The 16686-nt window shown below is 38.4% G+C and overlaps 2 protein-coding genes across 2 annotated transcripts in view; one reads left to right on the forward strand and one right to left on the reverse strand.

Annotated features, from left to right (window-relative positions):
- Positions 1-2611: 2611 nt before the first annotated feature.
- LOC5577144 (peroxisomal targeting signal 2 receptor) overlaps positions 2612-16686 on the forward strand; it is a 68193-nt gene continuing 54118 nt past the window's right edge. The window contains exon 1 of the mRNA XM_021843532.1: positions 2612-3138. The gene's annotated coding sequence lies outside the window, so the exon portion shown is untranslated. The remainder of the gene's footprint in view (positions 3139-16686) is intronic.
- Positions 13129-16131, reverse strand: LOC5577143 (arrestin homolog). The gene is made up of 4 exons (XM_001663184.2): positions 15775-16131; positions 15073-15624; positions 14641-14974; positions 13129-14578 (listed from the first exon to the last, which is right to left on the reverse strand). The coding sequence occupies exons 1-4, from the start codon at positions 15937-15939 to the stop codon at positions 14433-14435; spliced, it is 1197 nt and encodes a 398-aa protein (XP_001663234.1). The 5' UTR covers positions 15940-16131; the 3' UTR covers positions 13129-14432.

Here is a 16686-nt window from a genome sequence, read left to right on the forward strand (position 1 = left end):
AAAAATTGTACCACTTTTCCACTTTATTAAAATTACGCAATAGCTTCGGAAAAACCTATAAAACAACTTTAAAAATTAGACAAACTGTTCTCAACTAGTATACAATTGTTCCCGTTGTTTAAATTAGAAATATTTATAACTGATTCAACTTACCAGAGTGGCTTAAGTATGATTTTACATGGCTAAAACCAGTAAGCATAGTTTAATTAAATCAAATCTAAAAAATAAATTTGAATATAATGTTGCTGTAATGTGCGATAATTAATTATGCATTTACAGAATATGATGCTGAAGTTGATTTTCCAAGATTAACAAAGACTTCCAAGATTAACAAAGATTAACAAAAACTTCAAACAAATCCCCAAAAAATACTACTCAACATCACAAGTACTCTTCTAAGCTCTATACCTGCATTTACCTGTATTTCATTTTTATAGAATTCTGGTTATTGATTTCTAGGTCACGTACGATTCAGTGATGAAAGTCTAGTTGTAGCAGGTAACATTTTAACATGAAATGGGAAAGCTGATAAAGCTGATAAGTACAATCAAGCATTAGAATTTTCTTGTTTCTTTTAGAAAATTTTTATATATTTTTATTTAATTTTTTTCAGGATTTAATATTTTTTTTGAAAAGTTGATATCTTAAGCTTTTATTCTATAAAAAAGATAAGGCTGATCAAAAGTTATAAATTTTTATATGTAAAATAAAATAAATGAAAATAAAAAATCTAATGCGCTGAGACCTGCAGTGTGCCGATGAAAAATTACTGATATTTTATTTTCAAAAAAATATATCTCAAAAACTAAAAAACATACATCGTTGAAAATTTGACAGTAAGGCTAAAATTTTCTGAACTTTCACGAAAACATTGAAACAGCAATAGCCCCTTTGGTCTCAAGGCCTTCATAACACGAAAAAATGGAATTTTTTTATTTATCTTCATGTAAAAAAAACAGTTTTTGTGAAATTTTATATTTTTTAAGTCAAAATGTTTAGCTTTTATTTTGTCCAAGAAAATAGAAAATCGGTAAAACAGTTCAAAAGTTATATTTTTTTTTAAATAAAAATTTTGCTGATTTGCGATTTTTCTGGTCACTTCATTTCGTCACCCTAATCAAAAAATCCAAAAACACGTGTATCCTTATTTCGGATAAGGAACGAAATAGCAAATTTTCACGGAATTCGGTGACCCATTAGATCGGTTTTTCATGGAATGGCTGCATACCAATATTCATAGTTTTCTAGTACATTTTTGCACGCCGTATTAATACAGCACCTCCGCACAGATAACACATTTTGCTTCTATTGATCAGCAAACAAATGAACTTGAACATAATTCATTTCATTAATTTCAACAACTTTTCCACAACATTTTCAAACGAAGTGTGTTAAAAGTATATTTTAAAATATGAATGAAAATGAATGAATGAATGAAAAAAGGTGTTGGTTCAAAAATCAATATGGGACAGCAAAGCTTTTTTGGGCAGTGTATTTGATCCAGCCCATCGACATGGATGGAAACGGAATCTTCTATGGTGACAGAGGGCTCGACTTATCAGATGGATCGGACCCGGGACATCCAGTCTAGTGTCGAAGGTGTGATTTGATCGAATTTTTAAACCGGTACGGCATTAGAACTGTAATATCAATCTCTGAAAAGAATGTGCAAAATTTTGGCGAAAAATCTAAAATTATGGAAACAGCTATTTAAGTCGTCGTGCAAAAGTTTCGGTTCTAAGTTTTATCACTGGCTGTAGGGTCGGTTCTGCCCCAAAACAAACAGGTTGTAAAATCAGCGTTTCGGCATATTTCAGCTTTTCTTCTTCTCCTTGTTCTACCTCTTTTTCATCTTCCTCGCATTACGTCCTCACTGGGACAAAGCCTGCTCCTCAACTTAGTGTGCAATCAGCACTATTTTGGCGATATATTAAGGTAGATATTGAAATTTAAATCGTACCACCTGACAACACTGTAACCTTCAAGACAGCACTGCTTCCCCTGGCCCGTCATCTTTGCATGAATTCACGTCGCGGTAAAAAATAACGTTACTCGCAAACCGTCGACGACGGTGGAGGCGCAAAATCGTCAGAAAAATCCTGAGGTAAAAAGAGGCGGAGCCAAGATTTAGCACTCGCGCACGCACACGAACAAATAGGGCGAATCTGAAGACGACGGAAGCACAAAAAGGATATGCGCGAGTTGGATTTTTTTAGTACAAAGAAGAAACGAGGGGGAAGTCTTGGCGAGACCTTGGAAGGGAGATGGGAAGAAGTTTAGATAGATGAAAGAAATCTCGACGCACCAATACAAGAAGGCTGCGTTTCGTTCCGGTTGAACTCGTAAGCATGTAAGAAGACGCGAGTAACGGAATTTTTGTGTCTTATCCTGTTTCTTTCTGAAGGATTTTTTGTGCGTTGGTTTTGTATATAGAGGGAAGCGTACGGGAACCTGTGTTCCTTTCTGTATGAGTAAGCTTTCTGTTCTTATACAATTTCAGGAGAAGATTGTAAGGATAGCATTCACTTTCGTCGGTGGGGTGAATTTCTTCAAGACGGCAGGAATACTAGTTGTACATAGACCACCGCAATGGCAAGATGATGCCACAAGGCGGTCGAGCGAGAGAGTGGTGGAAAGTTTCGGAAAAAGAAGCCTTTTAAATTTTTAAAAGGATACCGCGAGTCGTACGCGATTGCGTCAAAGAAGCGAGGCACGCGCTAGTATCTGGGTGCAAAATTTTGTGTGCGTACGTGCGAGTGATGCGTGAGTTGACATCGGTGTGGAGTAACCGCATGGAAAAATTTAAATCTCCCATCGTGAGTGCGGTGGAAACTTGTTTTTTCCTGTCAGTCTTTGATGTGTCGGATCTGGGCTTAGGTGTTTGCCAGATTTATCGATGTCAACGTTTATCTTGAGTGAAAAGTAACGATAACGCAATCCAGAAGAAAACTTGAATTCTAAGCTATCAATGCGCATTGACATCAGTCAAAACAGGAGTCGTATTTACTACAGTGGGTATACGTTCGTTAAGTGAGCGTCGATCGGAAGTGCAACATTATCCGGAAGTGAAACAAACGCAACGGTTTCTAGTCCCGTTGAACAGATCACTGCAAGTGCCTTGGTCATCTAGGATATAAGGTAAGGAATACAGAAATTGTAACTTTCTAGCAAAGCAAAGATTTGTTTTGTTTCGTGTCACATGAAACATATTCAAAATTTGAGCATCGAGTGACAATTGAAAAGTTTTCTTTTCAAAAATGATTGTACATCTGTAATGTTACCAGATGTATTTTGTTCCAAAGCAGGACAAAATTTCACATTTTCAATCATGTTCACATACACCACTTTTCTACAGTTCTACAGTGAAAAATGTGTCGTAAAGTTCTAAGTTTAAAAACAAATCAAAAATGAGTGCAACTTGTTAAAAAATACAATATATATCATCAACTTGAAATCATTATCACAACATCTTCTTTTTTTATGGCTTTACGGCCCACCTGATACAGAGGCTGCTTCTCAGCTTAGTGTTCTTTTGAGCACTTCTACAGTTATTAAGCTTTTTTTTGCCATTTGACGACTTTTGCATATGTAGGTACAAGGGGTTGTCGAAATAACTGGAACTGGCAAAAACTGGGCCAACTTCGGAATGTTACTAAGTAGTACTGAACGGGTCACTAATATAGTTTTTAGGTGCTCCCACGGAGATGATCTATGACCACTGGATACTGATGATAATCCCGATTTCTGGAAGCATGTTTATGCAGTTACAATATGACGTGTGTTAGCAAAGAAATCGGTTGAAAATACTGCACATGGAGATAGAAGATAAAATTCTGAAGCGATTGGTGTGCCAAGTATTAAGGTCGGTTCAGAAATAATCAAGATGTGATCATTTTCCCGGGATTGGAGAGAAAAAACTTTAAGCACTTTTTCCACTTTAATTACAGAAAGGTATTGAAATCATTCTCATTTTTTACAGAACACCCGTTATGGCTTGACGTAGTTTCTACTTTTTGCCAAAAATTGTACAAAAATGCAAGTTTGTAATAAAATGGTTTTTACATGTTTAATTTTAACAGTATTACTTTAACGATAAGTTCTATGACTTTACAAATGAGGTAAAATTTGTTCGACAATTGAAATGAACATCAAGAACATTTTTGATGGAAGCTTAATTCGTTTTAATAAGCAACAATCTAGTGTTTACTGCGATTGCCAGGTTCAACTGAAATTCTGAGATGTCCTGAAACTCACACCTTTGGCCAAATTTCGTAGATTTAACGCCTTTCACGAGTTTGCAATTTTTTTCGGTTTTGTTTCAGAAATATCATAATTCTCTTTACCAATTCGGAGTGCTTCGCAAAATTATTTTCTTATTATTTGTAACAAATTTTGATATAGTTGAGATAGAATTTAGTTGTGATCCACAGGTCGGGCTGAAGGTTTTTTTTCGTTATTTCTACCGAAAAATTCCTTGTTCTCGTGTTTCAGCACTACAAATTTGAAATATGATCAAACACAAATTCAAATACGTCTACAGTCATGAATCTCATAAAATGCTTATATTCAAAACATTTGTCGATCGGACAATTTTTGACTGAGATACAATATGGTTAACCTTTATAATACTGGGTTTAGACATCGAAGTTTCAAAATTGTGTATACTCGCCATCGTTCGATCGATTTTGATGGAGCTTTCAGGTAAAATCATACCGTAATTTCGGGTGAAATTGATCATTTTTCACGGTTTTTCTAGTCTGTTTTCTATAATATTAACAATGCCAAACAACTAAATGCAGGAAAACAAGTACGAAGGTGATCCTCATCGACTCATGTACCAAAATTTTCTAACAAATGTAATTTCAGTGTTAAAAAATAGCTCTAAAATAAAAAAATCAGGGATCTTATTTCGGGGTGAAATTGATCACTTGTCAATGCCATTATTGTTAGTTTTCAAAACAACTCTACATGAACTCTACATGATAATACATGAGGTCTCTGAATCTGAATATGCTTGTCAAAATCTTAACAATGCAATATTTATACAAAATAACGAATAGTTAAATTTCAAGAATTACGCGGAAAACGCCTAAATGTATGCAATTTCCTAGGGAAATCAATAATATCTAACAGAAATTCAATTATTTCAACCATTTGAGCTAATTGGTACGAGTTTTGGTGATGAAATCTAGTTTGCGGATATATCTCAAGCATCCTCACAAACTTTCAGGTTTATACTATGCTCAAATCCTTGCTTAGAAATATAAGTTTATAGGTGTTTGTCAATACTGTACCGTGCATGATTTTGCAATTTTACATTATTTTCATAGTAATAAACATTCTTCAACGCAAAAAAACTTCACAACACACAATTCGACAATAGTTACGACAAACAACGTTTTTTTTTTTTTTAATTAGTATCATTTCAAACATTACATTCATTATTTCTTATATCTAGGTGTTCTGTGTTATTAGACAACACAATCATCCTAATTTGGTAAAACAAATCTAAGATTTTATTAACATTTTGTTAACAACATATTACATTTCATTTGCCGTAGCAGTTCAGATTTTTTACAGGTGAGTTGATTTCACCTGCTTATAAGAGAAAAAAAAACGCTTACGACAAACAACGTTAATTTACTGTGCAGCTCACATTGATATTTGTGCTCCATTACGCATAAATAAAATCGTGTGATACGATGATCAATTTCACCCATCTGATCAATTGCATCCGATTTTACGGTACATGAGTTATATTTTGTATGCAAGCATTGAAAATTTCGAATTCAGTGGTGGTTTCAGACTTAAATCCGAGTTTTTGGGGGTACCTAGGGTAATTCCAAATTAAAATGAAGGAGAAATGCAAAAAAACCTTATCAAAATTTAAAAAAAATCATTGTAAATTGTTCTTTTTGACATAGTGTATCACCTGTTTCTGTTTGGAGACTATTAAAATGTTATTACAGCAACATCCTTCATTAAGGTTTGAAGAATGAATTTTCAATATGGGATGATAAGTTTCTACTTACATTACAGTACGAGCGTGTTTAAAACATTTCTCAAAATTTCTTCATAGTAATTTCCATATAAACCTACATTGTCTTTGGGCCACCTTTAAATCACCACCTAGAAAGCAGAAAATTTCACAGAACACTATTTGTATGGTAAGGATGGTAAGGAGCATATGGGAGATTGGATTTTCAAACATTTTTGAAATTTGAATCGCCCTACTATTACATGCATATACAAAAAAATTGGTCAATTTTAAAGAAAGTTCTCAGATCAATAATGTGAAACTGCTTGTGAAATAGTAAGATGAGAAACAGGGACATATCGGATGGGACGTAACGCTAGAAACAAGAGGTAATATATGAGATGTGAAATGTGAAAAATCATAAATGCAAGCCATCATGCGACAACAGCAGAAGAGGTTCCAACATCAGCATTTTGAACATAGTAACGAGTGCCCGATAATAGTCCTTATGACACTTATGACACGATATTTAATTACATCTGGGCTCAATCAAACTGAAATAGGTGATATATTTTGTCATATAGATCAATGTTCCATATAGTTTTGATTTTTTTTATAGGTTTCTTGCATTTTCTCCTAATTGTTCATTCATTACCCCAACAAATTCCTACCCAAATCCAAAACCACCGAATACAAAATTTTCATTGTATGGATTAAAAATATAACTCATTTGTGATTTTTCCTGAAAATCTCAGCGAAGTTGGTCGAACGATGGCGAAGATAAAGAATTTTAAAATTTTGATGTCAGCACCTAGTACTGTAAAGGTTAACCTTTACGTTACCGGCCTCCGACAAGGCATTTTCAAACAGCTGTCATTTCGTCAATTTCCATTTTTTTTAAACTACTCTCCGTTCACTTTAAAAAGGTTTCAGTTATTTGTCATAAATGGACAATTCTGTATTCGGGAAATGTATTTTTTTATTTACTTCAGCTACAACACTATTTTTTTATGTAGAACATGAGATAATGGTCGATTGTCATCTTTTCAACATAATTTGAAAAAGTGGACCGTTCCGGAACATCATAGCCGATTCCACTAGAACCATGTCCAAAACATACCGTGCGACGTCTCAATCTTCATGAATTCGGTAGAACATTTTAATGAAGGAAGAATAAACTAAATTTCAATAGATTTGGTCACTCCAGAGCACCTGACACAGGTTCCGCCAGGGCCTCTTCGAGGACATTTCCGTTTTTTGTCGAAAACATACCGTGCGACTTATCAATCTTCGTGAATTCGAAAGAACTTGCCAATAAAGAAGAAAAACCCCGGTAAAAACAGATGTAGCCACTCCAAATCTCTTGGCACATGTTCCGCCAGGGCCTCTTTGAAGAACCCTCATGACCCCAGTACAACCCGGAATATCTCCGGCATGGTTCCGAATACAGAATTGTCCATTTTCAAAGGAAACTGATGGTAGTTTCAAAGAAATCAAATGGAAATTGACGGAATGGCAGCTGTTTGAAAATGCCTTGTCGGAGGCCGGTAACGTAAAGGTTAATTTAGCATACCGGTTGACTCGCAGATATCGACAACCGTGCTTCAAAAAACGTTCCTGGCTCATGCTTTTCTGGGGGAAAACTGAACACCACTAGAAACATGAAATTCACACATTATCGAGTAAATGTGGGTCCAAGGTCAAATTGAGCAAATCGTTCAAAAGGTCGCTAAGAACCAGTTTCTAGAAAATTTAGTTCCTGCTTTTTTCATATCACGGTAATCCGCGTAAAATTAAGTTTAAACAAGATTTTAACAGGGTATTTTCCGAAACCAAATTTGGAATATTTTTACAGAGAGAAAACAAATTAACCCTTATTTTCTCTCTGTAGAAATATTCCAAATTTGCTTTCAGAAAATATAAAGGTTATGTTAAACTTAAAGAAGGACACGGACACCGTTTTTCATCTTTTTGCTACACAAACTACAAACTTAACAATAGAACACTAGACTGATGCCTATTTTGAAGGTTTTGCTCTTCTATGCTTAAACGATTTCAATTATGATGGAAATCATTCTCTCAAAATATGAACTGATTCGGAAATTTTTAATCACTTTTAATGTTTAAGTAGTTTAATATCAAATATACAGTATCGGACATATAAAATGCACCAAAGCCGTTTTCCCATACAAAATGGTCAACTTCAGAGAGCTATATCTCCGCCGTTTCTCAACCGATTCTTCTCATTTTTTCTGTAACGAACTACAAATTTCCTCAATTTTCGAAAACTATTGTGAAAGTTGTGTGAAAACTATTGGTTTGAAAGTTACAGATAGGGTGAATTTTGACATAAAAAATGCACTATGACACAAAGTGGTGTAGCAGAAAAACTACGTGTCGTAGCATCTTGGTGTATTCAGCTCATTTGTTCATTGAGTGATAAGGACCAAATGCGCTGAAGACACCGAAAAGATACGACGCATAGTTTGCCTGATACATCACTTTTCGTCTTGGTGCATTTTTTATGTCAAAATTCACATTATCTGTAACTTTTAAACCATTAGTTTTCCCACAACTTTCACAATAGTTTTCAAAAATTGAGGAAATTTGTAGTTCGTCACAGAAGAAATGAGAAGAATCGGTTGAGAAACGGCGGAGATATAGCCCTCTGAAGTTGACCATTTTGTATGGGAAAACGGCGTTGGTGCATTTTATATGTCCGATACTGTATCTTGATGCTAACACATTGAAAAATATTGACAATGTGAAAGCTTTAGAGAAAACACATATGGCCAAATAAGGAACCATTACAGCCATAACTGGTACACTTTCTCTACTTTGTTTTTGAAGCATTATCCACCAAGTCGACTTTTGTCGCTTCATGTTCCAAGCGGGTGTACAGGTCTGCCACAATATCCATTAGAGCGGTTCAAAATTTAAAAATGTTAAAGAATCCAATCTCCCATATGTTTTTTACCATCCTTACCATACATATAGTGTTCTGTGAAATTTTCAGCTTTCTAGGCGGTGATTTAAAGGTTTCCCAAAGACAATGTATGTTTATTTGGAAATTACTATGGAGAAATTTGGAGATATGTTCCAAACACGCTAGTACTGCAACACAGAAAAAAAATCCGTTCTCGTATCCGTGAACAGCAGACGTGAACTCTTCAACAAGCAAAAATACACCGTGAACTAGATCATGTTTATGCGTAAACATGATGGTAGTTCATGGTGTATTTTTGACAGTTCACGTTTTCCAGAACTCGTTTTTGAGCGTGAATCTAAGTACAAACTTATTATCCTATTTTAAAAAGTAATTCTTTCAACCATAATAAAGAAATTTGCTGAAAAGATAAATTTAATCCAACGGATAGCAGAAGAGATATTCTTGAGTTTGTTTGCTATTATTTAGCTTAATATGGGATTATAGCCCTGCAAACATGTACAAAAATCTCAAACAAATTATTTGGTGAATGCTTTCGACTGTGATGACTAATTTCTTTCTAAAGTTTTATCGGCTCTATCAGTCTTAAGGCAGCTAAAACGACTTTTGCTTCTACTTCTCCGACGTTTCGGCGTATATTTCGCCTTCTTCAAGGGTTTAGAGGCTGCGTTTTGGTGTCTTGTCCGACTTGTGACTCGTTTTAGCTGCCTTAAGACTGATAGAGCCGATAAAACTTTAGAAAGAAATCAAACAAATTAGCTAAAAAAGGGATTTGTTTTTTCAGCAACATACTTCATTAAGGTTTGAAGAATGAGTTTTCAATATGGGATGATAAGTTTCTACATACATTACAGTTCTAGCGTGTTTAGAACATTTCTCAAAATGTTTCCGTAGTAATTTCCATATAAACCTAAATTGTCTTTGGGACACCTTTAAATCATCACTTAGAAAGCCGAAAATTTCACAGAACACTTTTGGATGGTAAGGAGCATATGGGAGATTGGATTTTCGAACATTTTTAAAATTTGAATCGCCCTAATATCCACATCATCCTCGAAGCAAACAAATTGGCTGAATCTTGTGAAAATCGTACCTCGGTTATTGAACCCGGCGGAGATGACACTTTCTAGCGCGATGTTGAACAGCAGGCACGAAAGTCCGTCATCCTGTCGAAGACCCCGATGGGATTAGAACAAACTGGAATGTTCACGCTATTCTGCACACCGTCCATTGTTGCTCTAATTAGCCTTGTGCGCTTCCCGGGTAAACTGATATTCACGGCATTTCTGGAAGGTTTGCCGTACAGTGAAGATTTGGACCGACGTCGAGCGGCCATTGATGAAACCTGCTTGATAACTTCCCACAAACTCATTTGCTATTGGTGATAGACGACGGAAGATAATCTGGGATAGCACTTTGTAGGCGGCATTCAGGATAGTGATCGCACGATAGATTTCACATTCTAGTTTGTCGCCTTTCTTGTAGGTGGGACATATAACCCCTTGCTTCAACCCCTCCGGCAGCTGTTCCGTTTCCCAGATTCTCACAATCAGCCGGTGCAGACAGGTGGCCAACCTCTCCGGATCCATTTTGATTAGTTCAGCTCCAATGCCATCTTTACCAGCTGCCTTGTTGTTCTTGAGCTGGTTGAAGGCATCTTTAACTTCTCTCAATGTGGGTACAGGTTGGTTTCATTCATACGCCGTGCTTTCCTCCATTCTTGTTACCCTCTGCGCCTGTGTTCTCCGAGCCATTCTGGTGCTCATCGTAGTGTTGCTTCCACATTTCAATCACCTCATGTCCGTCCATCAAGATGCTTCCATCCCTCTCCCTGCACATTTCGGCTCGCGGCACGAAGCCTTTTCGTAGAACTTTCGCGTTTCTTGTGAACGATACAGCTGCTGTACTTCTTTACATTCCGCTACATCCATGTGGGTTTGCTGCTTTCGTTTCCTTTTATATCGCCCCACGTTTTGTTGCGTTCCTTGCTGCAGCATTGCAGCCCGCGCTGCATCCTTCTCCTCCAAAACCTGCCTACATTCCTCGTCGAATCAATAGTTACAAGTCCTCCTTTTCACGTACCCGCCGATGCTCTCCGCTGCGTTACTGGTGGCTGCTTTTATGGTGCTCCAGCAGTCCTCAAGAAGGGTTTCGTCTACCTCGAAATGCTGCGCGTATGCGACGGGGACGTTCGTTTGCGCCAGTCGGGTTGTACCGAGGCGGGCGTCGATACCGTATATTGTTGATGATGGATAGTTTTGGGCGCAGTTTCACCATTACTAGATAGTGATCATAGTCAATGTTAGCGTCGCGATAGGTTCTGACGTCGGTTATTTCGGAGTAGTGCCGTCCATCGATCAAAATGTGATCGATTTGTGATTCCGTCTGCTGTGGTTATCTCTAGGTGTACCATACTGTATGATACTGAAGTTGAAGAGCCGGCCTTTAATTCGCAACTCGCACGTTCTTTTGTTGATCAGCCACCACCCGCATATCACCCATCACTATAAAAGCTGTTCCCAGCTCACGTGTGTTGCTGCAGCTCTGGTAAATGGTATGATTACCTCTAAACGTTCGCACCATCGAACCTGTCCAGCGCTACGATGCCGAAACCGCGGATCTTCAGTACATTGGAGAGTATGCGTGTGCTTCCGATGAAGTTGGGAGATTTGTAGTTCCACATACCGTGTTTCCAATCACTAGTCCATTTCCGAGCGGTGGTCTTTTCCAATTGTTCTGGTTCGTATTCCCTCGTAGACGTTCCTGTGCTGATGTATTTTTACGGTTGGCTTGCAGTGCCTGACACCAACCCCCTAGGTTTCCGGAGGATCATTCTCCCTAAATGTTTGGAGAGCTATAGTACACAGATTATTCCTTCTCTGGCACTCGGACGATGATCTGCCACCCCTGACATGGGGAACATATGCTGTTGTGAGCCGCTCCTAACATGGAATAGAGACGCTCCAGGTTTACAGAAGAAAACACCCCCTGCCGAACAGTTGTTGAAGCATTCTGCATGCAAACCCACCTTATCTTCTTTTTCTTTCTGGTGTTACGTCCCAACTGGAACAACACATGCTACTCAGATTAGTGTTCTTATGAGCACTTCCACAGTTATTAACTGAGAGCTTTCTTTGCCGATTGACCATTTTTCCATGTGTATATCGTGTGACAGCTACGAAGATACTCTATGCCCTGGGAATCGAGAAAATTTCCTTTACGAAAAGATCCTCGACCAGCGAGATTCGAACCCACGACAGCATGATCATGCTGAATAGCTGTGCTTTTACCGCTACAGCTATCTGGACCCCTTCAAACCCACCTTATGATGATAATGAATAACAATTAATCCTGACGTCCAACTAAAATGTGGTATTTGGCAAAGTTGTAGCTGAAAGCATTTAACATGAGAAGAGTTTGTTCACTTTTTCATAAAATATTATGACGAAGAGATAGAAGTCTGAACACAAAAGGCTTGCGTTTTCCATAGTAAACTCCATATAAACTTCGAACGGCGTGTGCGCAGTCAAATTTCTTCCGAATCATTTCAAACTTTGGGAGGATGCTATTTACCATAATGAAAATCATTTTAAGCATAGGGGAGCCAAAATTTCAAAATTGCATCACTCCAATAGACAAGCATGCTTCAATGGTACAGCCGAGAAACATTCCTTACAAAAAGCGGAAAGGGCTGAAGCGGGAATTGAATCCACATCCCATGACACGTTGCGCTTATCTACCTGACGACACTATCCGCAAAGCCATGGAGCCACGAAATGTACCTTTGCCCAAAAATGTACTTTAGTAAATAGAATCTGTTTGCCTTTGTTTGCTATTAGGCGTTTTTTTTATATTTTATTCTTATTGAAATAGCATGTAGATAAACATTAATGAATGTAATTTGAAATAGTCATCTCTAGCTTATCATAGAAACAGATAATAGAAAAGGCATAAACATAAAATTATCATTGGGGCAAAGTATAACTTATGGACATAATGCGCTTTTACGTGTTTTTTTAACTAACACTCGTCCAAAAAGTGCAAATTTTCAGAAAACATTTGAATGTTGAGCCCAATAGTATGAAACGAACGCTTATGACGAAATGTATCAAAAGTTTTGGAAGAATAATTATAATGTTTGTTAGATTCTGGTTTTGAATATGTTTGAATAATACGAAAAGGATAGTAAATAAAACCAACAGGGTGAAGCTGTAATAAAATCAATTCATTATTGCCAATCTTTTATACAAGTAAAGTTTATAAAATAATAACAAACTGTTCCATAGATTTTGTTTCAAATACATAGTCGTATTATTCTTCAGATTTTTTTTATTTGCATTTGAACTATTATACAATAAACGAAACAACTAAATCAGAACCTAAAAACTTAAACCATTTGGGAATTGACGATTGTAGGTACCTGTTGCTCTATTTATTTTTTGCTTGATTAATCTACGTTAAATAAAACTTGAAATCCCCCTGCCGCTGCCTCGGAATCGCTGTGAAGCCTGAAACACGCACAAAATTCCAAACTGCCACAGTTTCCATCCGCGAAGCCGAAGGAGGATTGCGCTGCTATTGCTCTGTTCACTTGCCCGGAATGCACCTCCCTTCAAGTGGCAACACCCGAAGGAGTCCCACCAAAGAGAGATCCTTTCTTTTGGCTCAAAATCAGTCAACTGAAAGTTCGGGAACTTGAAAACCATTGTTTTGAGCCTGGTCCGGGCATCAGCAAATCTCAAACTCAAATGGAGCCGTTCGAAATAGGCACACCAGATTCGGTTGGGTCCACTTGATCTGATCATTGAATTGATGCGGGACCAGGCCAATAGGAGTTCAAGTTACCAGTGCGAATTGCAATTTAATAAAATTATAATATATCCTTTTCCTTGAGGCTTGCAGTCATGAGTCACTATACGGTTTGCATAACGCCATCTTTCTTAAAATTACTACACGAGTCCCCTTGTCAGGATTTAGGCAATGTAGAAGTTTCCATAGAGAACTTCAGTGCCGCCACAATCCACCAGAGGATCACGTGTGATGAGCTTGTTTCGATTCGTTCACTTCTGGTTACTCGTTATTTGGCTTGCTTGTAGTTTGGTTCGGTTGATCGATTAATTTGAGTAGTACCGTTTAAAGTATTCCATTTTTTGTGAAGCTGGTGGATTGATCAACTGCGCAGTTGTCACAATTCGCTGGCGTAAATTAATCGATTAATCGAAACGTTTCGTGTTACTTATGGATTATTTTTTTGGTTAAATTTTTTGTTATTTTTTATACTTTTAAAACTAAATATTATGGAAACGAAAATGACTTTCAAAGCAGAGAGGCAAATCAACTTTTTGAAATATCACATAGTTTCTCGATTAGTATAGGCAGGATGTCTTTGGCGACTAGTCTTTTTTGTTGTATCCGTTTTTGGCGGGGTTAAAGAGAAATTGTGGACAACTAAGGATCCATAATGAAAGCTAAAGATCGATAGATGCTAACCTTCTCCAAAGGTGTAGCTTACTCTGGTTCGTTCATTCGCAGCCGAGCGAAGTCTTCGAAGACAATGTTGTCGTCATCGTCAGCATAGTGGGAGTTCTCGTAGCGGTGACGTTCGATCGACTTCATCTTCTTCAGAGCGTTGACGCGTTCGCGTTCAACGGTTCCTGGGAGAATAATCAAACATTAAAACTAAGGCAAGCACATAATCAAGAGTAGAGTTGCTTACCGGGAGCAGGGGTCAGCAGTTTGAAGGGAACGTCAGTCTGTAGCTCTCCGCCAAGGGTGCCGCAGTTCAGTTTAACTCGAAGCGAGTACGAAATGATGATACCCATGGCATCGGAGTGGCTCTTGCCTTCGCTGATCATGGTGGAAGAAGCCAGGTTGACGTCCTCATCCCGCAGGTGGCCATCAAGGGCGATTCCGCGGCGGTCCTTGTTGCTGGAAGCCAGCGGTACCAGGAAGAAGGACTTGGTGAAGCTTGCTCCCGGTGTGATCGGGCAGCCTTCGCGAGTTTCCAGTGAGGCGATATGCTTGCTGAACTGGGCGTTGACCATTGTGACCTGTTAGGAAATAAAATGTAAAGCATTCGCATTAATGTTCATATAACTGTGCTGGCAACGTATAGATGATATCGCCTAGTGCAAGGCGACATACTAACCTCACAGTGCTGCACTACGAAGCACTTGATGCTCTTCACGGTCTTGCGTGAGTTGTTCGTCACAACAATGTTGGCAGAAATCTTCTCGCCGTGATAGTAGATCTCCCGATCGAGAGTGACCTCCAGGTTGATCTTACCCTGCGAGAAGGTGAAGCCCTTGCTGACCAATGATGAGGGCAGACGGCGTCCACGGGTATTCGGGGCGTGCTGCAGTTTCTTGATCATCAATCCAACAGTGCTGCGCTTGTGAACCTTTTCTTCATCTTCCTCGCCGACGAAGATCTTGATCGAGTACTCCACACCAAGTGGCTTACCCTGATCGTCTTCACCGGCCTGCAGCGTAACCGAGCTTGGGGCCATGTTCGGGAAGTGGAACGTGAATGGATAAGCGTTAGCGCCCAGCTTCTTGACCAGTCGCTCCTGCATGGGGGTCATCTCCATCTTGGAGTTCACCATGGGGTAGACCTGCTCTTTGCACAGGACCAACTCCTTGGAGAACTTGACCCCCATAACCTCATCCTCTTCCCGACCATAACGGTACACGGTGATGAGCTGTAGACGAACGAGACAAACGGAAACATTACGTGAGAACCTTGTAATTTAATTAGCGTAATGTAATAAACGCGTAACAATATACGCGTAACAAACGACGCACGGAATAAATCAAATTATGTATGTATGTAGCACTGCAAAACGACGCACCTGTCCAAAGACCTTGCGTCCCCTTAGGTATTCCTGGTCGATGACGACCACGCCATCGACGGGTTCGCAGTAGTCTACATGGTCGATGAAATCACGCTTTCCCAGATAGACGGTTAGCTTGCCATTTGGTGCGGATTTTTTAAAAACTTTCACAGCGACAACCATCACTAGATTTGTATTCTGTTTTTTCTCGCGACTGCTACGTTAAACTTGTAATAAGTTAATTATTTCCACTTGTGATTCTCTAGAAATCTGATGATCTGTTAAGTATTACTAGATTTACTAGATTACTTTCACTTGAACTGAAACTTTGCTATGTTATCGGTTTTGAACAACAACCAGAAGTGCAACTGGTCTACGGGATGCCAGGAGTTTTTATACCTTTCTACAAGTCCTGCACCTGTACGGCTTCTTCCAGAGCTTCCTGTCCGCGTGCTGTTCTAACTAAATTACCTAAACCGCTTTGTTCGTTTCATCCTCCCTTCCTTGTTTTGAATCTGTTTTCCCAATATTCCTTGCTATGAAAATTCCTTTCCTACTCTATGCTATGTGCATGTCAGGAGGAGGCCAATTTGTTTCCATCATCAGGTGGTCGTCGCCTGTTCGCATACATGGCATTGTATTTCATATTGACATACTCACGAGCATCTGTAATCCTATTTTGACATTGCAAGGTGAAGCGCAACTGACCGACGGCTGTGACGTCACTTTCTGGAATTCCATTGCTATAGAATATTCGTTCAGTTTTTTCCTCATACCGTTAGAATGTATTGTACTGAATATATCTACCTTAGATCACTGGTCAAAACAGCTTGTCATTTATGAGTAGTTCCATGTAAACCATAACGAAAGCATGTGACTAACAAACGTGAACTCTCAAAATAGGAAACGGAATCGATGAATTAAATCAGT

This window comes from Aedes aegypti, chromosome 2 (assembly GCF_002204515.2).
Source record: "Aedes aegypti strain LVP_AGWG chromosome 2, AaegL5.0 Primary Assembly, whole genome shotgun sequence".
In the NCBI taxonomy this organism is placed as follows: Eukaryota; Metazoa; Arthropoda; class Insecta; order Diptera; family Culicidae; genus Aedes; species Aedes aegypti.